The sequence below is a fragment of the Macaca nemestrina genome, chromosome 13 (genome assembly GCF_043159975.1).
Source record: "Macaca nemestrina isolate mMacNem1 chromosome 13, mMacNem.hap1, whole genome shotgun sequence".
Taxonomy (NCBI): Eukaryota; Metazoa; Chordata; class Mammalia; order Primates; family Cercopithecidae; genus Macaca; species Macaca nemestrina.
Genome location: NC_092137.1, coordinates 27,388,834 through 27,416,240, shown reverse-complemented (window position 1 = coordinate 27,416,240; position 27,407 = coordinate 27,388,834). Strand labels below are relative to the sequence as shown.

The following is a 27,407-nucleotide window of genomic DNA, read 5'->3' as shown; positions in this document are numbered from 1 at the left end:
GCCGTTTCCGCTTCCGCTCCCTCTCAGCTCCCGTCCCGTTACCGCCTCCTGGCCGGCCTCGCGCCTTTCACCGGCACCTTGCGTCGGTCGCGCCGCGGGGCCTGCTCCTGCCGCGCGCACCCCCGGGGCTTCGGCTCCGGCACGGGTCGCGCCCAGCTTTCCTGCCCCTGAGGCCGCCGGCCAGCCGTCGCCATGGGTGCCTATCTCTCCCAGCCCAACACGGTGAAGTGCTCCGGGGACGGGGTCGGCGCCCCGCGCCTGCCGCTGCCCTACGGCTTCTCCGCCATGCAAGGCTGGCGCGTCTCCATGGAGGTGAGGCAGGGGCCCATAGGCTGGCCGCTGCGGGGCGGGAATCTGACGGAGAAAGGGAGCGGGGGATGGGGTCCTCCCCTGGGAAGGGTCCCAATCGGGAGCCTGCGGCCGCAGCGGCCGTCTGCGAGGCGGCAGAGACCGCGGGGTCGGGGCCGAGAGGGAGCTCCCGATGCTTGGGGACCGTATGCCGGTGGCCAGTGGCGGTAAGGGCTCGGCCATGTGGGAAGAGGCACCTTCCGCCCACTGGCCGCCCTCTCCCCGAGCTTTGGCGCCATCCTCTCGTGCCAACCTAGCCCTCCAGGCTCATCAAGGGTGTGAGGTTTAGTGTGGGAGTAAATACGGAAAGAGGGACTATTTGTTCATTTGTTTTTCGAGGGAGAGGTGAATAGATGTGAATAACTTTTTAAATTTTAATATTTAAAATATGTGATGTGGGAAGCTTCTTTTGGCTAGGGGTTTGACAGTGAAAGGAAACCCGGGCAGAGTCTGTTTCACATTCTGGTTGCCTGGCCTTGGGCTCTTGTATGTTAATTTCAGAGGCTGGACCCGACCTCCAGGGGTTGTCACTCATTTACACTCTTTTCAGGGCCTTTTACTAACTTTGGAAAACTTGAATTATGTCGGTCCCCAGATTTTCCTTCTTATTATGCTTGGTTTTCTTTCTCTCTTAGGATTTCTCTAAAACTTAATCAGTAATTGTCGTTTGCCTATAATTGTTGTATAGTTTCTTTGATTTTAAGTCATTTCATCAATTTTTTTCATCACAACCTACCTACAAAGAGCTTTTCTAGAAAATTTTACTCTGAACAAAAGGGGAAAAGAAAACTCTGGGGGGAAGAGTAGTATTAGGTAAAACTTAATGTGAAACTACAAAAGAGAAGAGGGAAAACTGTGGTAGGGAGGAAAGGGAGGAAGACAGGTTAACTGTGTCTTTGTGAAGAGCATTCTGAAGTCTAGGCAAAAGGGCCAGGGAAATATTCTGTCTGGGATTGAGGGTTCATCCACCTACCGGGTGGGCTTCAGGTAACAGCGAAATACTGTCTCCCTTGGGAATCGTTTCAAATCCCTCGCTCCTCCCTGTGGTTAGCTCTGGAATGACAGTATGAACTTAAATGTTTTGTTTTCCAATTCAAATTTGATACTCGTAACTGACCTTAATAACAATTTTATAATTAGGTATAAAATTTCAAGATTGGAGTGGATCCTATAGTTCATCTTATCTGCTTTGGCTCCCACTTTTTTTTTTTTTTTGAGACGGAGTTTCGCTCTTGTTGCCCAGGCTGAAATGCAATGGCGCGATCTCGGCTCACCACAACCTCCGCCTCCCAAGTTCAAGCGATTCTCCTGCCTCAGCCTCCCCAGTAGTTGGGATTACAGGCATGTGCCACCACGCCCGGCTTATTTTGTATTTTTAGTAGAGATAGGATTTCTTCATGTGGCTGGTCTTGAACTGACTCGGGCTGACTCAGGTGATCCGCCCGCCTTGGCCTCCCAAAGTACTGGGATTACAGGCGTGAGCCACCACACCCGGTGGCTCCCACATTTTATAGCTAAGAAATTGAGGTGCAGAAAGGTTAGGACACTGCTTTGGTGGAAAGAATCTGTAGGATCAGATTGTTGAAGACACTAGACATTGTTAAGCATCTATGTCAAACTGAAGCATAGCATTCATATTTCACCACCATACACAGTATAACTATTTGGTAGATGTAATTGTCTATTAGAAATATCTAGGTCGGGCACAGTGGCTCACATCTGTAATCTCAGCAGTTTGGGAGGCCGAGGCAGGCAGATCACCTGAGCTCAGGACAACATGGCGAAACCTTGTGTCTACAAAAAATACAAAAAAATACAAAAAAAAACCTTGTGTCTACAAAAAATACAAAAAAATTAGCAGGGTGTGGTGGTGCCCACCTGTAGTCCCAGTTACTTGGGAGGCTGAGATGGAAAATCACCTTGAGCCCAAGAGGCAGAGGCTTCATTGAGCCGAGATCGCCCCGCTGCACTCCAATCTGGGCGACAGAGCGAGATGCTGTCTCAAAACATGAATGAATAGGCCAGGCGCAGTGGCTTATGCCTGTAATCCTAGCACTTTGGGAGGCTGAGATGGGCGGATTGCCTGAGCTCAGGAGTTCGAGACCAGCCTGGACAACATGACGAAACCCCGTCTTTACTAAAAATACAAAAAATTAGCCAAATGTGGTGGTGCGTGCCTATAATCCTAGCTACTTGGAAGGCTGAGGCAGGAGAATCGCTTGAACCCTGGAGGCGGAGGTTGCAGTGAGCCAAGATCGTGCCACTGTACTCCAGCCTGGGCGACAGAGTGAGACTCTGTCTCAAAAAAAAAAAAAAAAGAAAAAAGAAAAAAAATGAGTAAATAAATCTGGATATAGTTTCAGAAGGAAAGTAGGTAGTTGAGAAGTTCCATTTCCGTGGCATTCTGTTAATGTTGTGAGATTTGAGGTGAATATTCCATCTCGCAGTAAAATGTTTCTTCCAGGTTTCTCATTTAATATTTTTCACTTCTCTGCTGTTTTTCCATTTATTTGGTGCCCTTTTTCTAGTTTTCTTTATGGATTGAGTTGCTTGGCTACTCAGTGTTTCATGTTGGTTTGCCCAGTGATTTCATACTATTTGCTGCTTCTCTGTAGGGCATTTCCCTTTATTTTTGGTTTCTCCTCAATTAGAAAATGATTTTTTTGTCAGGGACATTTTAGTGTATAGAGATCTTACTAGACTATTCCTTACATCCTAATCTTCCTCCTGAGAGATAACTGCTTAGGGTATTAAAATCTTGCTAATGTGCTGTTTCTGAAGTTGCCCTTGTTTGAATAAATATGCCTAACCAATAATTAAATATGCCTAATCAAATCCTCTTGAAGAGTATTGTTTGGGATCCTATTCTGCTTCATTGATACTTTTCCTTCTGGCTTTTGTTCTCCTTAAAGTATAGCGTAGTTTCTTTGCTATTGCAAGAAAATAACTGAGTTCTAGCCTCTTCCCTGAACCTTATCTTTCCAGAAAATATAAAGTACTCCCATTCCTCTGAAGCTTTAGGGCTTAATCCAACAATTAATAAAGTTTATGTACCCTATTTGCTTGGTCCTAATGCTTCATTTGAGGTGAGGTTATCATACTACTAAAGGTCGTTGAAATCCTGACTGATGGGTAGATTCAGCCATAGGGAGGACTCTTGAGACAAAAATGGCAACCATCAATAGCTGGCATTTTTACTTTCTGCCTCTTTCCAACTTCTCTTCCTGTGTGACCAGGGTGGTGGTGGTGGTGTTTTGAGATGGAGTTTCTATCTTGTTGTCCAGGCTGGAGTACAATGGTTTGATCTTGGCTCACTGCAACCTCCGCCTCCCAGGTTCAAGCGATTCTCCTGCCTCAGCCTCCTGAGTAGCTGGGATTACAGGCATGTGCCACCATGCCTGGCTAATTTTGTATTTTTAGTAGAGAAGGGGTTTCTCCACATTGGTCAGGCTGGTCTCGAACTTCTGACCTCAGGTGATCCACCCGCCTCTACCTCCCAAAGCGCTGGGATTATAGGTGTGAGCCACCACGCCCAGCAGCCAGGGTGTTTTGAGAAGAGGTAATCAAAATACCACAGGCCAGGCGAAGCGGCTCACGCCTGTAATCCCAGCACTTTGGGAGGCCAAGGGGGACAGATCACCCGAGGTCAGTTCGAGACCAGCCTAGCCAACATGGTGAAACCCCATCTCTACTAAAAATACAAAAATTAGCCAGAGGCCAGAGAATCGCTTGAACAGGAAGGCCAGTGAGCTGAGATTGCACCGCTGCACTCCAGCCAGGGTGACAGACTCTGTCTCAAAAAAAAAAAACAACAAACAAACCACAGATGATGTTCCCCTCCCTCCTTCTTTCTCCATGAAAAAAGTGGCTGAGGTATGTACTTTGGGATTAAGAGGTAGGGACTGGGCACAGTGGCTCATACCTGTAATCCCAGCACTTTGGGAGGCTTAGGGGGGCATATCACAAGGTCAAGAGACCAAGATCATTCTGGCCAATATGGTGAAACCCTGTCTCTGAAATACAAGAATTAGCCGGGCATGGTGGCGCGTGCCTATAATCCCAGCCACTCAGGAGGCTGAGGCAGGAGAATCGCTTGAACCCAGGAGGCAGAGGTTGCAGTGAGCTGAGATCGCGCCACCGTACTCCAGCCTGGGCGACAGGGCAAGACTCCATTTCAAAAAAAAAAAAAAGAGGTAGATTGTGGAGGGGTGCCTGAGAAATATACGAGGTAAGGCCCTTGAGTTTTTGGTGGCTAAATAAGAAATCAAATCTGAAAATAGATTCGGTTGATGTAGTCTTTTTTTTTTTTTTTTTTTCCGAGACAGAGTCTCGCACAGCCCAGGCTGGAGTGTAATGGCATGATCTCGGCTCACTGCAACCTCCGCCTCCTGAGTTCAAGCAATTCTCCTGCCTCAGCTTCCCGAGTAGCTGGGATTGCAGGCGCCTGCCACCATGCCCAGCTAATTTTTTGTGTTTTTAACAGAGACAGGGTTTCACTATGTTGGCCGGGCTGGTCTCCAACTCCTGACCTTGTGATCCGCCCGCCTCGGCCTCCCAAAGTGCTGGCATTACAGGCGTGAGCCACCATGCCTGGCCTATCAGTTGATGTAGTCTTAAAGGGACAAGAGTACATTTAACATTTGGTTGTGAGGTTCTCTGGAAGTGACAAAACTGCTTTCTATGGAGAGTTAGGAATTTTTTTTTTTTTTTTTTTTTTTTTTTGGCTCTATCTTGGCTCACTGAAACCTCCGCCTCCTGGGTTCAAGCGATTCTCCTGCCTCAGCCTCCCAAGTAGCTGGGATTACAGGCGTTTGCCACCAGGCCAGCTAATTTTTTTTGTATTTTTAGTGGAGATGGGATTTCACTATGTTGGCCAGACTCCTGACCTCGTGATCCTCCCGCCTCGGCCTCCCAAAGTGCTGGGATTACAGACTTGAGCCACCATGCCTGGCCGGGAATTTTCTGTCCTATGAATCATATTTTCCTTTTATTAAAGGCAGTGTCAATATCTATAGTATAATTTTGAGTAGGCCAGCTGTTTATTGCTGTGTAGAAGCTGCCTTATTAATGGTCAAAAGGGGTCACCTAGAATTGACTATAGAGATAGTATTGAGCAGAAAATTCTTAAAATACCTGCATATTAGTTTCAGTCATTAAATTAATGGAAAAAATACAAAAAGAAACATCACAAGTATGCTATGGGGTTCTACCTTAGGGCATTGAAGGTTGAAAAGCATTTATTTTCTTATCCTCAGATTAGCATCTCATATCAATAGCTTAAAGCACTTTTTACTTACTAAACCAGGTCAGAATTTCTCTTTTTTTTTTTTTTTTTTTTTTTTTTGAGACGGAGTCTCCCTGTCACCCAGGCTGGAGTGCAGTGGTGCGATCTCGGCTCCCTGGCCTTCCTGTTCAAGTGATTCTCTGGCCTCAGCCTTCTGAGTAGCTGAGATTACAGGCATGTGCCAGGACGCCTGGCTAATTTTTTGTATTTTTAGTAGAGACGGGGTTTCTCCATGTTGGTCAGGCTGGTCTCGAACTCCTGACCTCAGGTAATCCGCCCGCCTCCGCCTCTGAAAGTGCTGGGATTACAGGCACGAGCTACTGCGCCTGGCCAGAATTTCTTTGTCTAGAATGTAGTTAAGCAACTTTGGTAAAAACGCATTTTTTGCATTTGATTAGCATGCCGTACCCATTCACAGTTCAAAGCTAGTATAGGATTATATCACATGTATGCCCATGAGCATGGAGAAACTCTTTTCTTTTCTTTTTTTGAGATGGAGTTTTGCTCTTGTTGCCCAGGCTGGAGTGCAGTGGTGTGATCTCGGCTCACTGCAGCTTCCGCCTCCTGGGTTCTAGCAGTTCTGCCCCAGCCTCCCAAGTAGCTGGGATTACAGACACGCGCCACCATGCCTGGCTAATTTTTTTGTATTTTTAGTAGAGAAGGGGTTTTGCCATGCTGGCCAGTCTGGGCTTAAACTCCTGGCCTCAAGTGATCTGCCTGCCTCAGCCTCCCAAAGTGCTGGGATTACAGACATGAGCCACCGTGACCAGCCTTTTTATTTTTAAAATTATTTATTTTGAGACAGGGTCTCACTCTTGCCCATGCTTGAGTGGTAAGGAGTACAGGATTTCTTGTGCCAGTTCCTTCACATCCTCGCTACCCTTATCTACCTTTACAGTGACTTGATCATAGCTCACCGCATAGCCTCCTGGGCTCAAGGGGTCTTCCAGCCTCAGCCTACTATAGGCGCATGCCACCATGACTGGCTAATTTTTTATTTTTTAAAATTTTTTGTAGAGATGGGGCCTTGCAATGTTGCCCAGGTTGAGGACTTATTTATTTATTTATTTATTTATTTATTTATTTATTTGAGATGGAGTCTTGCTCTGTTGCCCAGACTCGAGTGCAGTGGCCTGATCTCCGCTCTCTGCAAGCTCCACCCCCCAGGTTCATGCCATTCTCCTGCCTCAGCCTCCCAAGTAGCTGGGACTACAGGCGCCCACCACCACGCCCGGCTAATTTTTTTGTATTTTTAGTAGAGATGGGGTTTCACCGTGTTAGCCAGGATGGTCTCAATCTCCTGACCTTGTGATCCACCCGTCTCGGCCTCCCAAAGTGTTGGGATTACAGGCGTGAGCCACCACACCTGGCCTATTTATGTTTGTTTGTTTATTTATTTATTTATTTATTTGAGACGGAGTCTCACACTGTCGCCCAGACTGGAGTGCAGTGGCACGATGTTGGCTCACTGCAAGCTCCGCCTCCTGGGTTCACACCATTCTCCTGCCTCAGCCTCCCGTGTAGCTGGGACTACAGGTGCCCACCACAACACCCAGCTAATTTTTTATTTTTTATTTTTAGTAGAGGCAGGGTTTCACCGTGTTAGCCAGGATGATCTCGATCCCCTGACCTCATGGTCTGCCCGCCTTGGCCTCCCAAAGTGCTGGGATTACAGACGTGAGCCACCGCGCCCGGCCTATGTTTATTTATTTTTTTTTTTAGGGTCAGGGTCTCCCTCTATTGCTCACATTGGAGTGCAGTGGCACAATCATAGCTCACTCGCAGTCTTGACCTCCTGGATTCAAGCAATCCTACCTCAGCTTGCTGAGTAACTAGGACTACAGGCACATGCTGCCAGGCCCAGCTAATTTTTTATTTTAGTAGAGACAGGGTCTCACTATGTTGCGCAGGCTGGTCTTGAACTCCCAGGCTCAAATGATTCTCCTGCCTTGACTCCCAAAGTGCTGGGATTACAGGTGTGAGCCACCATGCCTGGTCCAGAAATTATTTTATATTTTATTCCATTCCCTTATAAGTTCTCGAGCAACTGGAAAATACAATCAGAACTTATTCCTCAAGATTTCAAGGATATTTTACACAAGTTCTGTTGTCTGATTCCTTAGTTGTTACTATTGTTTCCCCACCTCCAATCTTCTATTGGGTTATTAGTCTTAGAATTGGACTTTGAGAGGTAAGGGTAAGGGGTTGAATTTAAGCACAGAAATTTATACAGGTCTGATCAGTAGTTCTTGACATTGTACTGTCTGGAAACAAATCTTTAGAACTGAACTTAAGATGTTTAATGACATTTTGTAGACAGAGTATGATTTCAGTATAGTTGTTTTGTTTCTTTCTAGATCTAGTTCAGAGATGAAGTATATCAACTTTTTTTTCCTTTTTGACCCAATGCTAGCAGAAAAACAACACCTTTTAGTCATATTTAGTATTTGAAAATGTATATACAGATTCCTTTTTAATTTTTACAGGTTCCTTTTTAATCAGCTTTATTGAGATATATAGTTCATACACTGTATGGTATATGAACTCACTTTAAGAGTATAATTCAGTGGGTTTAAGGATATTATTCATTCATTTTAAGGGTGTAATTCAGTGGTTTTTAGTATATTCTCTTTTTTTTCTTTTTTTCTTCTTTCAAGACAGGGTCTTGCTCTGTAAACCAGGCTGGAGTGCATTGACACAATCTTAACTCACTGCAACCTCCCCCTCCCAGGTTCACGTGATTCTCCTGCCTCTGCCTCACAAATAGCTGGAACTTCAGGCGCATGTCACCACACCCAGCTAATTTTTATATTTTCAGTAGAAACAGGGTTTCACCATGTTGCCCAGGCTGGTCTTGAACTCCTGGCCTCAAGTGATCCACCTGCCTCAGCCTCCCAAAGTGCTGGAATTACAGGCATGAGCCACTGTGCCTGGCTCTTTTGTAGTATATTCAAACAGAGTTATACATCTATCACCACAATCAGTTTTAGAACCCCAAAAAGAAACCCTGTACTCTTTACCAGTAACTCCGTACCTCCCTTCCACTAGCCTCTGGCATCCACTAATTTACATGACTTCTATGAATTTGCCTATTCTGAACATTTTATAAATGGAATTCTAAATACATTTCCTTTTATATCTGGATGCTTTTACTAAGCATATGTATTTTTGAAATTGACTTTGAAGCCTGTTGACCCCTGAGGAGTAAATTACTCCCCACCCCAAGCATTCCCTCTACCCTCAGCTTTACCTATAAGAATGAGGTTTTTTTTTGTTTTTTGTTTTTTTTAATCACACATACATTGTTGTAGTAGATTTAAGAATAAATATTTTGGCCGGGCGCGGTGGCTCAAGCCTGTAATCCCAGCACTTTGGGAGGCCGAGACGGGCGGATCACGAGGTTAGGAGATCGAGACCATCCTGGCTAACACGGTGAAACCCCGTCTCTACTAAAAAATACAAAAAACTAGCCGGGCGTGGTGGCGGCGCCTGTAGTCCCAGCTACTCGGGAGGCTGAGGCAGGAGAATGGCGTGAACACGGAAGGCGGAGCTTGCAGTGAGCTGAGATCCGGCCACCGCACTCCAGCCTGGGCGGCAGAGCAAGACTCCGTCTCAAAAAAAAAAAAAAAAAAAAAAAAAAAAAAAAAAAAAGAATAAATATTTTGCTGACCCAGGGTTCTTTTGCTTATTTCTAGATCATTGCCTTGCAGATTTCATTTTACAGAGCTAAAGAGAATCAGAATTCTCTTTAAAACTCCAGTCTCATATCCAGTTATCACTCACCATCTCTTTGTTTCCAGCAATAGCCAGGCCTGGCCTAGAGGGACTTGATCTCCACTTTTGGTTTTTAGACTTTCTTTGGCTTTTACCACCTGCTGTGTATACTTGACCTCATACTGCTGGACTCCTTTGGATGGATACCAGCAAGATGGTTCAGGCTCCAGTGGGCACTTTTTAAAATTCTCTCCTTCTGTTCAGATAGACATAGAGCTCAGGCAGATCACCAAGTCTGTTGCCTGTGTAACCAGGAAAGAGATGCTAGTTTTCTTTTAGGCACTCCCATTTGCTACAGTTGTTTCTGTTGGAACCTTCCTCACTTAGTTGATGGAATGGAAACAAAAGACCCAGTACTCCATCCCAAATTAATGACTTAACAATTCTTGAATTTTCTCTTATCTCCTAGTTAACTCTTTTTCTTATCCCCAGGAGGTTGATTTTAATTATTGTTATTTATCCATTTATTTTCATAGAGACAGGGTCTTACTGTGTTGTCCAGGCTGGTGGTCTTGAACCCTTGGCCTCAAGGAATCTTTTCACCTCAGCCTCCCAAAGTGCTGGGATTACAGGCATGAGCCACCATACCCGGCCTGATATTTTTTAATTGATATATCATAGTTGTACCTAAGCATAATTTTTTTATTTTTATTTATTTATTTATTTTGGAGACAAGATCTCCCTCTATCGCCCAGGCTGGAGTGCAGTGGCGTGATCTTGGCTCACTGCAGCCTCCACCTTCTGGGTTAAAGCGATTCTCATGCCTCAGCCTCCCGAGAAACCTGGGACTACAGGCAGCAACCATCATGCATGGCTAATTTTTTTGTGTGTATTTTAGTAGAGACGAGTTTCACCATGTTGCCCAGGGCAGTCTCGAACTCCTGAGCTCAGGCAATCCGCCCGCCTCAGCCTCCCAAAGTGCTGGGATTACAGATGTATGCCACCGCACCCAGCCAAGCATAATATTTTTAAGGGTCATCAATGTTGTATCATGAATCAATCAGTATTTCATTCTTTTTTATGGTTGAATAATATTCCGTGGTATGGATATATCACATTTTGTTCATTCATTAGTTGATAGACATTTTGGATTTCCACTGTTTTTTTTTTTTTTTTTTTTTTTTTTCTATTATAAATAGTGATACTATGTACAAATTTTTGTGTGGAAATATATCCTCATATCTTTTGGTTATATACCAAAGAGTGGAATTGCTGGGTCATATGATAACTACATGTTTAACATTTTGAGAAACTGCTAAACTCTTTTCCAAAGTGGCTGTACCATCTTACATTCTTGCCAGCAATATATGAGGATGCCAGTTCCTTCACATCTTCACTACACTTATCCACTTTTTTTATAATAACTAATAGTGGGTGTGAAGTGGTGTCTCCTTGTCATTTTGATTTGTATTTCTCTGATGGCTAAATGGCTAATGATGTTTGAACTTTTTGTTTGAGACAGAGTCTCACTCTGTCCAGGTTCAAGCGATTCTCCTGCCTCAGCCTCCCTAGCAGCTGGGATTATCGGCACATGCCACCACGCCCAGCTAATTTTTTGTATTTTTAGTAGAGACAGGGCATTAACCATGTTGTTCAGGCTGGTCTTGAGCTCCTGACCTCAAAGGATCCGCCTCCCTGGGCCTCCCAAAGTGCTGGGATTACAGGCTAGAGCCACCATGCCAGGCTTTATGTTTGAACATCTTTTATGTGTTTATTGGCCATTTGTGTATCTTCTTTGGAGAAATGTCTATTCAAAGCCTTTGTTCATTTTTAATTGGATTTTTTTGTTGTTTTTTTATATGTTAAGAGTTCTTTACTCTTAACATATAAAAATGTTTTGGATACAAGTTTGTTAGATATATGATTTGTAAATATTTTCTCCAATTTTTGTGGACTTTTTGATTTGTTTTTTTGTTTTATTTATTTATTTATTTTTGGTCGGGGGACAGTCTGGATCTGACCCCCCAGGCTGGAATGGAGTGGCGCGATCGTGGCTCACTGCAACCTCTGCCTCCTGGGTTCAAGTGATCCTCCTGCCTCAGCCTCTTGAGTAGCTGGGACCCAGGTGTGTGCCACCATGCCCAGCTAATTTTTGTATTTTTAGTAGAGACCAGGTTTCACCGTGTTGGCCAGGCTGGTCTCGAACTACTAACCTCAAGTGATCAGCCTGCCTCAGCCTCCCAAAGTGCTGGGATTACAGTCATGAGCCACTGCACCCTGCCTCTTTTTGTTTTGTTTTGTTTTGTTTTGTTTTGTGACGGAGTCTCACTCTGTTGCCAGGTTGGAGTGCAGTGGTGCAATCCCGGCTCATTGCAACCTCCGCCTCCCGGGTTCAAGTGATTCTCCTGCCTCAGCCTCCCAAGTAGCTGGGACTACAGGCATGCCATGACGCGCAGCTAATTTTTGTATTTTTAGTAGAGACAGGGTTTCACCATGTTGGCCAGGCTGGTCTTGAACTCCTGACCTTGTGATCTGCCCGATTGGGCCTCCCACAGTGCTAGGATTACAGATGTGAGCCACTGCACCTGGCCTCTTTTTGCTTTCTTGACGGTGTCTTTTGAAACAAAAGTTTTTGCTTTTGATAAAGTCCAATTTGTCTATTTTGTTTGTTTTTATTAAGAAGCTTTGTCTAACCCAAAGTCACAACAATTTTCTCTTAGGTTTTCTTCTGAGAGTTGTATAGTTTTAGCTGTTACATTTAAGTCTGTGATCCATTTTGAGTGAATTTTTATGAATGGTGTGAGGGAGTGATCCAACTTCATTCTGTTGTGTGTGGATATCAAGTTGTCCCAGCACTATTTGTTTAAACCACTGTTCTTTTCCCCCATTGAATTATCTTGGCATCATTGTCAGAGATAAATTGACCGTAAATATGAAGGTTTTATTTCTGAACTCTCAAGTCCATTTCATTGGTCTACATGTCCCTATGCCAGTGATACACTATCTTGGTTACTGTAGCTTTTTAGTACGTTTTGAAATGTCTTTAAAATTTGTTATTTTTCATATAAATTTTAGGATTAATTTGTCAATCTCTGCACAAAAGGCACCTGGGTTTTGATGGGGGTTATGCAGCATCTGTAGATCAATTGGGGGAGTATTACAGGCGTGAGCCGCCACGCCCAGCCGACTCAGTTTTTCATAGATGTACTCTATCAGGTTTAGGAAGTTCCCTTTTATTCCTAGGTTGTTGAGTCTATTTTATATATATATTTTTAGAGACAGTCTTGCTCTGTCACTCAGGCTGTAGCACAGTGGCTCAATCATAGCTCACTGCAGCCTTGAACTCCTAGGTTCAAGAGATCCACCTGCCTCCGCCTTCTTAGTAGCTAGGGTTACATGCATACACCACCATACTGGGCTAATTTTTAAAAATTTTTTATAGAGACAGGGTCTTAACTGTGTTGCCCAGACTGGCATTCTGACATTGAGTCTTTTTATCATTGATAAGCACTGGATTTTGTCAAGTGCCTCTTTTAATATCTATCGAGATGATCATAGGGTTTTGTTCTTTAGTCTACTGATACACTATATTACATTAAGTGATTTTTTTGAATGTTAAACTAACCTTGCATTTTTTTGGTATATAAATCTTACTTGATCATTGTGTATTACCCTTTTATATGGTGCTGGATTTAGTTTGCTACTATTTTGTTGAGGATTTTTGTGTCTATATTCATAAGAGATAATTGGTCGGTAGTTTGTCGTGATGTCTCCGTCTGGTTTTGGAATCAGGGTAATACTGGCCTCGTAGAATGAATTGGGAAGTGTTGCCTTCTTTTCGATGTGATGGAAGAGTTGTGAATCATTGGTATTAATTTTTCTGTAAATGTTTGGTAGAATTCACCAATAAAGCCATCTGAGCCTGGGCTCTTCTTTGTGGAAAGTTTTCGGCTTTTTTTTTTTTTTTTTTTCTTTAAAAATTTTCCTTGTGGCTGGGTGCGGTGGCTTACGCCTGTAATCCCAGCACTTTGGGAGGCCGAGGTGGGCGGATCACCTGAGGTCGGGAGTTTGAGACCAGCCTGACCAATATGGAGAAACCCTGTCTCTACTAAAAATACAAAATTAGCCGGGCATGGTGGTGCATGCCTGTAATCCCAGCTACTCAGGAGGCTGAGGAGGGAGAATCACTTGACCGGGAAGGCAGAGGTTGCAGTGAGCCTAGATCATGCCATTGTACTCCAGCCTGGGCAACAAGAATGAAACTCTGTTTCAAGAAGAAAAAAAAAAAAATTTCATTGTGATAAAATACACGTAACATAAAAATTACCATCTTAATCATTTCTTTTTCTTTTTTTTTTTTTTTTTTGAGACAATCTTGCTCTTGTCACCTATGCTGGAGTGCAGTGGTACAATCCTGGCTCACTGCAACCTCCGCCTCCTGGGCTCAAGAGATTCTTCTGCCTCAGCCTCCTGAGTAGCTGGGATTATAGGCGTGCACCACCATGCCCAGTTAATTTTTGTATTTTTAGTAGAGACGGGGTTTCTCCGTGTTGACCAGGCTGGTCTCTAACTCCTCACCTCAAGTGATCCGCCCGCCTCGGCCTCCCAAAGTACTGGGATTACAGGCATGAGCCACCACGCCCAGCCTGAATGATTTTTTAATGTACAGTTGAGTAGTATTTAGTACATTCACATTGTTGTGCACCCAGTTTCCAGAACTCTTCGTCCTACAAAACCGAAACTCTATACCCGTTAAATAAGTCCCCATTCTCTTTTCCTCAGCTCATGGTAAACAGCATTCTACTTTCAGTCCCTATGAATTTGATTACTTTAGATACTTCATACTGTAAGTGGAATCATACAGTATTTGTCTTTTAGTGACTGCCTAATTTTTTTTATTTTTTTGAGACAGGGTCTTGCTGTGTCGTCCAAGCTGGAGTACAGCGGTGCCATCTCGGCTCACTGCAACCTCCGCCTCCAGGGTTCAAGTGATTCTCCTGCCTTGGCCTCCCAAGTAGCTGGGATTACAGGTGCTTGCCACAACACCCAGCTGATTTTTGTATTTTTAGGTAGAGATGGGGTTTCACCATGTTGGCCAGGCTGGTCTTGAGCTCCTGACCTCAAATTATCTGCCTGCCTTGGCCTCCCAAAGTGCTGGGATTACAGGCGTGAGCCACCGTGTCTGGCCTCCATGTTGTTTTTCACAACACCTCTATCGTTTACTTTTCCACCAGCAGTACACAAGAATTTCAGTTTCTCCACGTTCTTGCTAACAGTTGTTATTATCTGTTTTTTTTTTTTAATGGTTTCTTTCTTTCTTTCTTTTTTTTTTTGAGACAGGGTCTTATTCTTGCTTGTGCTGGAGTGCAGTGGTGCTCTGTGATAGCTCACTGCAGCCTCAACCTCTGGGCTCAAGCAGTCCTGCCACCTCAGCCTCCACATAGATGGGACTGCAGGTGTGCACCATCATACATGGCTAATTTTAAAACCCCATCTCTGCGCAAAATAAAAAATTAGGCCGGGCGTGGTGGCTCAAGCCTGTAATCCCAGCACTTTCGGAGGCCGAGGCAGGTGGATCACGAGATCAGGAGATAAAGACCATCCTGGCTAACACGGTGAAACCCTGTCTCTACTAAAAATACAAAATTAGTCGGGCATGGTGGCAGGCGCCTGTAGTCCCAGCTACTCAGGAGTCTGAGGCAGGAGAATGGCATGAACCCAGGAGGCTGAGCTTGCAGTGAGTTGAGATTGCGCCACTTCACTCCAGCCTGGACGACAGAGTGAGACTCCGTCTCCAAATAAGTAAATAAGCTAGGTGTGGTGGCACGCACCTGTAGTTCCAGCTACTCGGGAGGCTGAGGCAGGAGAATTGCTTGAACCCGGGAGGTGGAGGTTGCGGGGAGCCAAGATTGCGCCACTGCACTCCAGCCTGGCGACAGTAATAATAATAATTTTACTGTGGGCTGGCGTGGTGGCTCATGCCTAAATCCCAGCACTTTGGGAGGCTGAGGCAGGAGGATCACCTGAGGTCAGGAGTTTGAGGCCAGCCTGGGCAACATGGTGGAACCCCGTGTCTACTAAAAATATAAAAATTAGCCAGGCGTGGTGGCATGTACCTGTAATCCCAGCTACTTGGGAGGCTGAGGCATGAGAATCACTTGAACCTGGGTTGCGGAGGTTGTAGTGAGCTGAGATCACGCCACTGTACTCCAGCCTGGGTGACAGAAGGAGGCTCACTCTCTCTCAAAAAAAAAAAAAAAAAAACAAAAAAAAAAACAAAAACCCAACAAAACAAAGTAATCCAGGAACAACAACATGATGAAGGAAAATCCAGCAGGACTCAGTGATTGGTGGTGGAAGACAGCCAGGAAGTTAAGCTTGACTCTGGGATTAAGTGTTGCCTGGGAGAGTTAAGATTCCATTTACAGAAATAAGAACCTATAGGGGAACCTCTGATTTTTTTTGCAGACTACTGATTTCCTGATTACATGTGTTAAGTTTGAGGTATAGAAAGAAAGAACATCCTGGCCGGGTGCATGGCTCACGCCTGTAATCCCAGCACTTTGGGAGGCCAAGGTGGGCGGATCACAAGGTCCAGGAGATTGAGACTATCCTGGCCAACATGGTGAAACCCCATCTCTACTAAAAATACAAGAATTAGCTGGGCGTGGTGGCGTGTGCCTGTTATCCCAGCACAGAGAGAGAGAGAGAAAGAAAAGAAAAGGAAAAGAGAGAGAGAGAGAACATCCTATAGAAACAGGCAGTCAGAGGTATAGAACTACACAGAATCCAAGAGATCTTTCAAGAAAAGTGACATGCAGCAAGATAAACTATCAAGGGGGTAAACTTACAACCTATAGAATGGGAGAAAATATTCACAAAGTATACATCCAACAAAGGTCTAATATACAAAATCTATAAGGAACCTAACAAGCAAAAAGCAAACAACCCCATTAAAAAGTGGGCGAAGGACATGAACAGATACTTCTCAAAAGATGTACATGTGGCCCACAAACATGAAAAAATGCTCATCTCTAATCATCAGACAAATGCAAATCAGAGCCACAAAGAGATACCATCTCACACCAGTCAGAACAGCTTTTGTTAAAATGTCAAAAAATGAGAGACATTGGTAAGGCTGCAGAGGAAAGCAGACACTTGTGCACTGTTTTTGAGGGTATAAATTAATTTAGTCTAGGCACTGTCAGTTTGGAGATTTCTCAAAGAACTAGAAGTCGAACTACCATTAGACCCAGCAATCTGATTGCTGGGTATACACCCAAAGGAAAATAAATCATTTTTCCAAAAGAACATATGTACGTGTATGTTCATTGCGGCACTATTCACAATAGCAAAAACTGAATCAACCCAGGTGCCCATCAGTGGTGGACTGGATAAAGAAAATATGGTATATAGCTACCATGGAATACTATGCACCCATTAAAAAGAATGAAACCATGTCTTTGCAACAACATGAATGTGGCTGGAGGGCATTATCCTAAGTGAACTAACACAGAAACAGAAAACCAAATACTGCATGTTCTCACTTGTAAGTGGGAGCTGAACATCAAGTACACATGGATATAAAGATGGCAACAATAGACACTGGGGTCTGTTAGAGGTGGTGGTGCAGGGGGTAGGGAGTGGGGGTGGCAGAGGAACAGCTGAAAAACCACCTATTTGATACTATACCTACCACCTGGGAAAGGGGTTCAGTCATACCCCAAACCTCAGCATCACACAGTATATACCTTTGTAACAAACTTACACATGTACTCCCTGATTCTAAAATAAACATTGAAAAAGAAAAGGAAACTGACATGATTTGTGCTGTTAAATCCCACATAATGGCTAGGGGAAATGAAGTCTGCAGAATGGCTATTTGGGGATGTTGCTGAGATGAGGTCTCACTATGTTGCCCAGGCTGGTCTTGAACTCCTGACCTCAAACAATCCTCCTGCCTTGACCTCCCAAAATGTTGAGATTACATGCATGAGCCACTGCCAAAATGGCTATTTGGATTTCTGTTAAGGTTATTACATTCTCTGTGAAGTAAGATCTTGAAGGAGAAGGATTTGAGATCAGGAGTTTAAGAGAAATTGTCAATCTAGGAAGAGAGGAGAATTTCTGTGTTTGGCCAGGCACGGTGGCTCATGCCTATAATCCCAGCATTTTGGGAGGCCGAGGTGGGCAGATCACTTGAGCTCAGGAGTTTGAGACAAGCCTGGGCAACATGGTGAAACCCCATCTCTACTGAAAATACAAAAATTGGCTGGGCATGGTGGCAGGTGCATACTGTAATTTCAGCTACTCGGGAGACTGAAGCAGGGGAATTGCTTGAACCTGGGAGGTGGAGGTTACAGTGAGCCTAGATCGCGCCACTGCACTCCAGCCTGGGAGACTCCATCTCAAAAAAAAAAAAAAAAAGAAAACAAGATGCTGAATTGAAGTAGTGACCATAGTCAATGTGATCCCATAACTTTTTTTTCTTTTTTTTTTTTTTTTTTTTTTTGAGACAGAGTCTCGCTGTGTCGCCCAGGCTGGAGTGCAGTGGCGCGATCTCGGCTCACTGCAAGCTCCGCCTCCCGGGTTCACGCCATTCTCCTGCCTCAGCCTCCCGAGTAGCTGGGACTACAGGCGCCCACAACCGCGCCCGGCTAATTTTTTTTTGTATTTTTAGTAGAGATGGGGTTTCACCGTGGTCTCGATCTCCTGACCTTGTGATCCGCCCGCCTCGGCCTCCCAAAGTGCTGGGATTACAGGCGTGAGCCACCGCGCCCGGCCCCATAACTTTTTTTTCTTTCAGAGACGGGGTCTCCCTCTGTCACCCAGGCTGGAGTGCTGTGGTGCATCATAACTTTCTGCAGCCTTGACCTCCTGGGCTCAGGTGGTCCTCTTGCCTCAGTGTTCCGAGTAGTTAGGATTGACTGCAGGTGCATGCTGCTATGCCTGGCTAATTTTAAAATTTTTTTGTAGAGGCGGGGTCTTGCTGCGTTGCCTAGGCTGGTCTCCAACTCCTGATCTCAATCATTCCCTCCTGCCTACCTTCCCAAAGCGCTGGGATTACAGGTGTGAGCCAGCGCACCCAGCCAATCTCATAACATTTTATGACTAGCAAACTTAGTAGTCCTGATTCAGGCATAAATCAGTTGGTGGGGTTATACAAGGTTGGGTGAGTTTTTCTAGATTGCTGAGAGACCATGTTGAAATACTTGGCTCTGTCTCAGTAAGGGATAGAGAGAAGCAAAGGTATGGGTAAAGGTTATGAGCAAAGATATAAAAGGAGAAAATTAAAGTGTTTTGAGAAGGTGAAGCAGTTCCAAATCATAATATAGATCCCAGGCTTCACCAAGAAGTGAAGGAGATGGTAATTGTGCAGTAGTTCTCAGGAGTGAGACCTCAAGGTGTAAGATGAATCTTTATTGTGCATGGTCCTCTTTGAGAGGAACAAAAAAGAAAAATGTGAAATGGGTGCTAAATATCAGAGCAGAATATACATGTATGTGTGTGTATGTATGTATGTGTGTATGTGTATATATTTACGTAGCAAATTCCAGTTTACAAAGGGCTTTTATGTGTTTTGCATCATTATCAACAGTTCTGTGATGATGTGGGTGTGGTAGATGTTATTCCACATCACAGAGGATAAAATTGAGGCACACCGTAAGGTAGCTGACCAGAGATCATGCAGTATATGGTAGAATGGCAACTTGAGGCCAATTCTTAGGTGTGTTTGTTGTCCTTATTCAGAATGGAACAATGTGGTTTATTGTACAAAAATTTAAAAATGAATGTCGAAAAGTAGAAATTATTACCCAAATCTCACCCTCTGTGGTGGTTTGCTATGTGATCTTCCAGACTCACATATACATGTAAATACTTTAACTTTTTGCTTTTAACTACTTAAGATATTATGAACTCATTTCCAAATTAACATATATTTGCTTTTAACAGCTACATGTATTCCACTGGAGATACGTACCATTTGTAATCTATTCCTGGAAATTTAGATGGTTACAACTGTTTTTTATTTTTTATTTTTTTATTTTTTTTTTTTGAGACGGAGTCTCACTCTGTCACCCAGGCTGGAGTGCAGTAGTGTTATCTTCACTCACTGCAACCTCCACCTTCTGGGTTTAAGTGATTCTCCTGCCTCAGCCTTCTGAGTAGCTGGGACTACAGGCACACACCACCACGCCCAGCTAATTTTTGTATTTTTAGTAGAGATGGGGTTTCATCATGTTGGCCAGGATGGTATCAATCTCTTGACTTAGTGATCCACCTGCCTTAGTGATCCGCCCTCCTCCGCCTTCCAAAGTGCTGGGATTACAGGCGTGAGCCACCGTGCCCGACCTCAACTGTTTTTTATTATAAATAATGCTGTATACAGCCTGTCCAACACTTTGGGAGGCCAAGGCAGGCGAATCGCAAGGTCAAAAGTTCGAGACCAGCCTGACCAACATGGTGAAACCCCATTTCCACTAAAAATACGAAAGTTAGCAAGGCGTGGTGGCACACACCTGTAATCTCAGCTATTCAGCAGGCAGAGGCAGGAGAATCACTTGAACCCAGGAGGCGGAGGTTGCAGTGAGCCAAGATTGCACCACTGCACTCCAGCCTGGGTGACAGAGCGAGACTCCATCTCAGAAACAAAGAAGAAAAAAAAATCCTTTATTCTGGTTTTCCCGTAGTTTCCACAGATCCAAAAGGGTCAGGTTTATTTCCAGCAGCCAAATATTCTGCCATTTGGACTGAGATATCTCCTAGGTTGAGGTTATTATAGAGGTAGTAACCTGATTCTTCCTTTTCTCCTTCCCCTTTCCTCCTTTGCCTCCCTCCTTTCTTTCTCTGTATTTTATCATTCCATTTTCCTTTCTTATTTCTAGGCCATATAGGCCAGCCAGGGAAAAGTTAGTAAGGTGTGACATTGATCCCTATGACTTGAGGAATATTCTTTGACCCTGAGACATGCCAATTATGCTGTCCTTTTCCTAGGATGCTCACAACTGTATTCCTGAGCTGGACAGTGAGACAGCCATGTTTTCTGTCTACGATGGACATGGAGGTAACTTTAACAAATCATATTGGTAACATTCTAGGACCCCAGTTCCAGACGTTCCAGGGCAAGAACAGTCCCCTTGTTCATTTACTTTCCAGGGTCTGGCCCTCAATATCATTTCCTGCCTGGTGCTGTTTTTCTGTATTCTGTCATTCTTTTTTCCCAGTAGGTACTGTATTGGTTTATAATCTCACCAGGACTTGTTTTAATCCAAAGAGTCTCTTTCTCTTTTTCTATTTTTATTTTTTAAAATTTTTAGGCAGGGCGCAGTAGCTCATGCCTGTAATCTCAGCCCAGTGGATCATGAAGTCAGGAGTTCGAGACCAGCCTGACCAATATGGTGAAACCCCATCTCTTCTAAAAATACAAAAATTAGCTGGGCATGGTGGCTTGTGCCTGTAGTCCCAGCTGCTCAGAAGGCTGAGGCAGGAGAATTGCTTGAACCTGGGAGGTGGAGGTTGCAGTGAGCCAAGACTATGCCACTGCACTCCAGCCTGGGCAACAGAGCAAGACCCTGTCTTTAAAAAAAAAAAAAAAAAAAAGAGGCCGGGCGCGGTGGCTCAAGCCTGTAATCCCAGCACTTTGGGAGGCCGAGGCGGGTGGATCACGAGGTCAGGAGATGGAGACTATCCTGGCTAACATGGTGAAACCCCGTCTCTACTAAAAATACAAAAAACTAGCCGGGCGTGGTGGCGGCGCCTGTAGTCCCAGCTACTTGGGAGGCTGAGGCAGGAGAATGGCGTGAACCCGGGAGGTGGAGCTTGCAGTGAGCCGAGATCACGCCTCTGCACTCCAGCCTGGGAGACACAGCGAGACTCCATCTCAAAAAAAAAAAAAGAAAAAGAAAAAGAAAAAGAAAATTGTATCCAGATGAGCTGATTCTTTATCTTTTTTTCACTGGAGAACTAAGTATACATGTGAGAAAAGACGAGTTATGTTAATATACCGAGAGAATTGATGGTGAAATCCATTTTTTTGGACCAGAACTTCCCCAAACAATGTCCTTCAAATAGGGTTCAGGGGTGCTAAGATATTTATCCCCTCAACCCTTGGGGTTCACTCCACTATGGCATATAAATATTGTATCACTTTCTATGTGTGGGGAGCAGTGCTCCAGGTGACTTTCCTTCCTTTCCTTCTAGGGGAGGAAGTTGCCTTGTACTGTGCCAAATATCTTCCTGATATCATCAAAGATCAGAAGGCCTACAAGGAAGGCAAGCTACAGAAGGTCTGTCAGCTTACACTGCCCATTCCTCACTTGTGTAGGCTTTTCCCTTGTTCTCTAGCCCTTGGGCTTTTCCTTTCTTTTTGTCCTCTAGCTGCTGCTGCTTATTTACTCTTGAAGAATTCTGTTCCTAAAACGAGCTTATTGGCCACCTTTTAGACTTACCTTACTATTCCTAGGCCTCTGAACTGTTTTTATCTGTGAGTGTCTCTTACTGTGGTAGCTCACACTCTTAATTTGTATTCCATCCTTGTGCTCAGGATTGTACATAGGGAGTTCATTTTGTACTAGTCTTAGACTATTTTGCTTATATTTAGGCTTTAGAAGATGCCTTCTTGGCTATTGATGCCAAACTGACCACTGAGGAAGTCATTAAAGAGCTGGCACAGATTGCAGGGCGACCCACTGAGGATGAAGATGAAAAGGAAAAAGTAGCTGATGAAGATGATGGTGAGTGTGGCATCCCTTGTTTGAGGGGAAATCAGCATTTTAAGAAATATTCTTTAATATTTCTTATCAATTCTAAGATAGGATGGCTTTCTAGGGACCTGGGGAGTCCTTATGTTAAAGAAACCTATGGTGTTCTCTTGCATTGTATGTGGTTATGAAAAGGAGAGAGAGAATTATCTTTGTTGAGTGGCATCTGAGCTGTAAACATTGTATATACATTATCTTTTGTCATTGTGATGGGATCTTCCTGGTTCCTGCTGGTATTTATGTGCTTTTTTTTTTCCCCCTCAAGACTGGAGCAGTTATTAGCCCCAATAGCCAGTCATTAAGCCTAAATCCTAATTCTACAATAGCACTGTGGGCTTCCTGGATCCTCAGCCAGAATAGAGTTTTTACAACTTAACAATAACAAATGAGACGTCAGAGGGGAAGTATAGTAACTAGTGTTGTTTTGATTAAGAAGGGGATGAAACACAAAAACCAAAGAAGTCTGTGGAGGAGGAGGAGCTAGGGCATGTTCTTCTGAGACTTGATGAGCAAGAGGAACCTTAGGAGTGGGAGGTTGTGGGGAAGTTAGAGGCTGTAAGGGCTGTTGAGATAGTGAGATGAACGGATCCCATGAGGAGTCTGGCATGGGGGCTCTGATTTAGCCTCTTCCCTGCAGTGGACAATGAGGAGGCTGCACTGCTGCATGAAGAGGCTACCATGACTATTGAAGAGCTGCTGACACGCTACGGGCAGAACTGTCACAAGGGCCCTCCCCACAGCAAATCTGGAGCTGGGACAGGCGAGGAACCAGGGTCCCAGGGCCTCAATGGGGAGGCAGGACCTGAGGACTCAACTAGGGAAACTCCTTCACAGGAAAATGGCCCCACAGCCAAGGCCTACACAGGCTTTTCCTCCAACTCGGAACGTGGGACTGAGGCAGGCCAAGTTGGTGAGCCTGGCATTCCCACTGGAGAGGCTGGGCCTTCCTGCTCTTCAGCCTCTGACAAGCTGCCTCGAGTTGCTAAGTCCAAGTTCTTTGAGGACAGTGAGGATGAGTCAGATGAGGCGGAGGAGGAAGAGGAAGACAGTGAGGTAAGGGCCTGTGAGGGCAGGCAGATGCTGAAGTTGCAGAGAGGTCCTGTTTGGTTGCCGTCTGTAGTTTTCAACTCTCCTCCTGTTTTGACATCATCCCCTAAGACCCACTGTATTCTAAGCTTTAGCCTTGAATTCACTGAGCTCCGTCATCACAGGTACCATTTGCTTTCTTACCTCTTCCTTTGTTGATACTATAACAAGCAGATCTAGTTCTGGCCTTTCAGAGTCTGTCTCCTAGAGAGAGAACAAGAATATAGTTGTTACCTTGGCTAGTTAGCTGTTTTCTTCTCTGGACAATTTTTCTTTTTTTTTTTTTTTTGAGACGGAGTCTCGCTCTGTTGCCCAGGCTGGAGTGCAGTGGCCGGGTCTCAGCTCACTGCAAGCTCCGCCTCCCGGGTTCACGCCATTCTCCTGCCTCAGCCTCTGGAGTAGCTGGGACTACAGGCGCCCGCCACCTCGCCCAGCTAGTTTTTTTTTTTTTTTGTATTTTTAGTAGAGATGGGGTTTCACCATGTTAGCCAGGATGGTCTCGATCTCCTGACCTTGTGATCCGCCCGTCTCGGCCTCCCAAAGTGCTGGGATTACAGGCTTGAGCCACCGCGCCCGGCCTCTGGACAATTTTTCTGGCCACAGTGCCTGAAAGATACTTTTGGCTGGCAGCCCTTGCCTTGTCCTGGGCTTTTTGCTAGTGATTGCTAAGCCCAGTTCAGGATGTCAGTTATACTCATGCTAGCCCTTTCCATCCCCCCAATTTTCATGACCATATACTTGTATCTTTCAGTGTTTTGAGGACCTGTGTTCAGTCAGGGCCTCTTGATTCTGAGTCTGAGCTGGGGGGAGGGAAGGGATCATCCCAGTCTCAGCAGTCTGGGATCCTCCTCCTGGCAGGAATGCAGTGAGGAAGAGGATGGCTACAGCAGTGAGGAGGCAGAGAATGAGGAAGATGAGGATGACACCGAGGAGGCTGAAGAGGACGATGAAGAAGAAGAAGAAGAGATGATGGTGCCAGGGATGGAAGGCAAAGAGGAGGTGTGTGGGGAATGGGAGCAATGAGTCTTGAAAGGCCACAAGGCAGGTGTGAATCCCCTAATTTTGATTTTGAGACAGGGGAAGGGGATCCCCCTGATACTTTAGGATGGAAGTGATAGTAATAGGGATTTATTCCGCAAGGGGGATGAGATGGTAAGCCTTTGGGGTCTAATTATCTAAAAACACAGGAGAGGGAGTGTGCTGCTGTCTCTAGAAAGATGAAATCTGTGCCTCTCCTATTTGTTAAAGCTTTCTTGGGGGTCCCAGTGAAAGCAAGCATAGGTGAATGGTCAGGAGCACATCAGTGAGGAACTCATGTTCAGAAGCTCCCATGATGCTCCCTTTCTTCCTCTTTAGCCTGGCTCTGACAGTGGTACAACAGCGGTGGTGGCCCTCATAAGAGGGAAGCAGTTGATTGTAGCCAACGCAGGAGACTCTCGCTGTGTGGTATCTGAGGCTGGCAAAGCTTTAGACATGTCCTATGATCACAAACCAGAGGATGAAGTAGAACTAGCACGCATCAAGAATGCTGGTGGCAAGGTCACCATGGATGGGCGAGTCAACGGGGGCCTCAACCTCTCCAGAGCCATTGGTAAGGGCCAAGAAACCGGGAAAGACTTCTAGGGTCTTGCTCTCTGTCCCAGACTACCTAGTAGCAAACTTTAATCTTCCTAGTGCTTGTGCCTTTCAAAGCACTTCAATATCTACTACCTCTGTTCTTATATTCCTGTGAAATAGCTAAGATGGGTATAGGTATCATTATATATAGGTATCTTTTTTTTTTTTTTTTTTTTTTTTTTTGAGACGGAGTTTTTACTCTTGTTGCCCAGGCTGGAGTGCAATGGCATGATCTCAGCTCACTGCAACCACCACCTCCCAGGTTCAAGCAATTCTCCTGCCTCAGCCTCCTGAGCGGCTGGGATTACAGACATGCACCACCACACCTGGCTAATTTTGTATTTTTTTTAGTAGAGACGGGATTTCTTGGTCAGGCTGGTCTCGACCTCCTGACCTCAGGCACGCCTCAGCCTCCTAAAGGGCTGAGATTACGGTATGAGCCACTGCGCCTGGCTATGTAGGTATTATTATATCCATCTTATGTAACATTTGAATGATGAACAAGACCGGTGAGTGACTTTCTTAAGGTTCAGCAGTCTGGTGGCAGGGTTGAAACTAGAAAAACTAGGACTCAGTTCTCCATTCCACTAGATTGTGGAACTTTGTAAAGAAGGGAAATGAATGGCAAGGTTTGACCTGCCACAAACACAAGTCTGTGGGAAAAGTATCCAAACTGCTCATCAACCAACCATTCCTTTACTCCAGGGGACCACTTCTATAAGAGAAACAAGAACCTGCCACCTGAGGAACAGATGATTTCAGCCCTTCCTGACATCAAGGTGCTGACTCTCACTGACGACCATGAATTCATGGTCATTGCCTGTGATGGCATCTGGTGAGCACTGGCAGAATGCCCTAAATTCCCCTTTCTGCAGCATTTCTTCTCTTATAGGGCTTAGGGCACCTCTAGGATTAGAACCTAGGCAGACCTAGACCTCTTGGTGAGTGAAGAGCACCCAGACTAAGGCAGAGCTGAGAATTTCTGTAGTTATTTACACTGGCCTGGGCCACCACCTCTGTCCATACTCCTCTACTCTGCCTTGGTGAGACTGGAAGATTCTGACTGTTGTTCTCGACCCCAGGAATGTGATGAGCAGCCAGGAAGTTGTAGACTTCATTCAATCAAAGATCAGCCAGCGTGATGAAAATGGGGAGCTTCGGTTATTGTCATCCATTGTGGAAGAGGTGAGTACCAAGGTGGAGAAGAGAGGGTGTTTGGTCTGCATAGCCAGGGTTTACTCTTTTCATCTGAGCTAAGTCGGCAATCTGGGAGCAGTACCATTAATTGCTGACAGACGCTAAACCCCGACTACAAAGTTCCACCTTCTCTCATTTCTCTGACTTAGCATTATGCCTTATGGACTAGCAAGTGGGCTGTTTTGTGATACCTCTTGCCCATTTCTCTCCTTCTATCACCCTGACTCAGCAGGCCAGCCCTCTTGTGGGACTCTAGGTTCCCAGCAAGGTGTTCAAACCCTGTGGCTGAGCTACCCCCATCCCTTTTGTAGCTGCTGGATCAGTGCCTGGCACCAGACACTTCTGGGGATGGTACAGGGTGTGACAACATGACCTGCATCATCATCTGCTTCAAGCCCCGAAACACAGCAGAGCTCCAGCCAGAGAGTGGCAAGCGGAAACTAGAGGAAGTGCTCTCTACTGAGGGGGCTGAAGAAAATGGCAACAGCGACAAGAAGAAGAAGGCCAAGCGGGACTAGCAGTCATCCAGACCCCTGCCCACCTAGACTGTTTTCTGAGCCCTCCGGACCTGAGACTGAGTTTTGTCTTTTTCCTTTAGCCTTAGCAGTGGGTATGAGGTGTGCAGGGGGAGCTGGGTGGCTTCACTCCGCCCATTCCAAAGAGGGCTCTCCCTCCACACAGCAGCCGGAGCCTCTGCTGTCCTCCCCAGCCGCCTCTTTGCTCCTCGGGCTCATCACCAGTTCTGTGCCTGTGCTCTGTTGTGTTGGAGGGAAGGACTGGCGGTTCTGGTTTTTACTCTGTGAACACTTTATTTAAGGACATTCTTTTTTATCGGCGGCTCCATGGCCCCTCGGCCGCTTGCACCCGCTCTCTGTTGTACACTTTCAGTCAACACTTTTTCAGACTAAAGGCCAAAACCTAATCGTGCGCATCGTGTCCTTTTTTTTCTGCTGCTGTGGCCCCAGACTTGGCCCCATCGGTAACATCTGGCGAGCCCCCATGTGAGTGCGTGCGTGTGTGTCCCGCGTGTGTGTAGGGGAGCCCCGAGCGAGCTGCTGGAAGGTCGGCCCGGCGGGCGTCGCGGCTACCCCTCGCCCCCTCCTCGAGCCAGAAATGCTCTCCTAGTTTCCTCAGGGAGGGGTCGGGACCGGTCTGGCGGGCCTGAAACCTGGAGTCGTGCTGGAGGCTTCCTGCGCGGCTCCCCGGCCGGCTCTCCCCGGCCTCCGATTGGCTCGCTCGCCGTCTCGTCACAATCACTTCCCGGTCACGCCATTGAGGCTCCCGCCGCCGCCGCCGCCGCCGCTGCCGCCGCCGCTTCCCATGGACTACGCGTCCCGTGCGGCTCTGCGGCGGCGGAAGCGGAAGCGAGTACGGAGGTACCAGCTGGTCTCCGTAGGGGG

General features: G+C 45.6%; 1 protein-coding gene across 1 annotated transcript; it reads left to right on the top strand.

The window, feature by feature from the left end:
• Nucleotides 1-26,929, top strand: LOC105479748 (protein phosphatase, Mg2+/Mn2+ dependent 1G). The gene is made up of 10 exons (XM_011737943.2): nucleotides 1-312; nucleotides 20,342-20,411; nucleotides 21,548-21,633; nucleotides 21,948-22,080; nucleotides 22,745-23,160; nucleotides 24,052-24,192; nucleotides 24,550-24,784; nucleotides 25,516-25,645; nucleotides 25,893-25,995; nucleotides 26,319-26,929. The coding sequence occupies exons 1-10, from the start codon at nucleotides 193-195 to the stop codon at nucleotides 26,523-26,525; spliced, it is 1,641 nt and encodes a 546-aa protein (XP_011736245.2). The 5' UTR covers nucleotides 1-192; the 3' UTR covers nucleotides 26,526-26,929.
• Nucleotides 26,930-27,407: the final 478 nt, after the last annotated feature.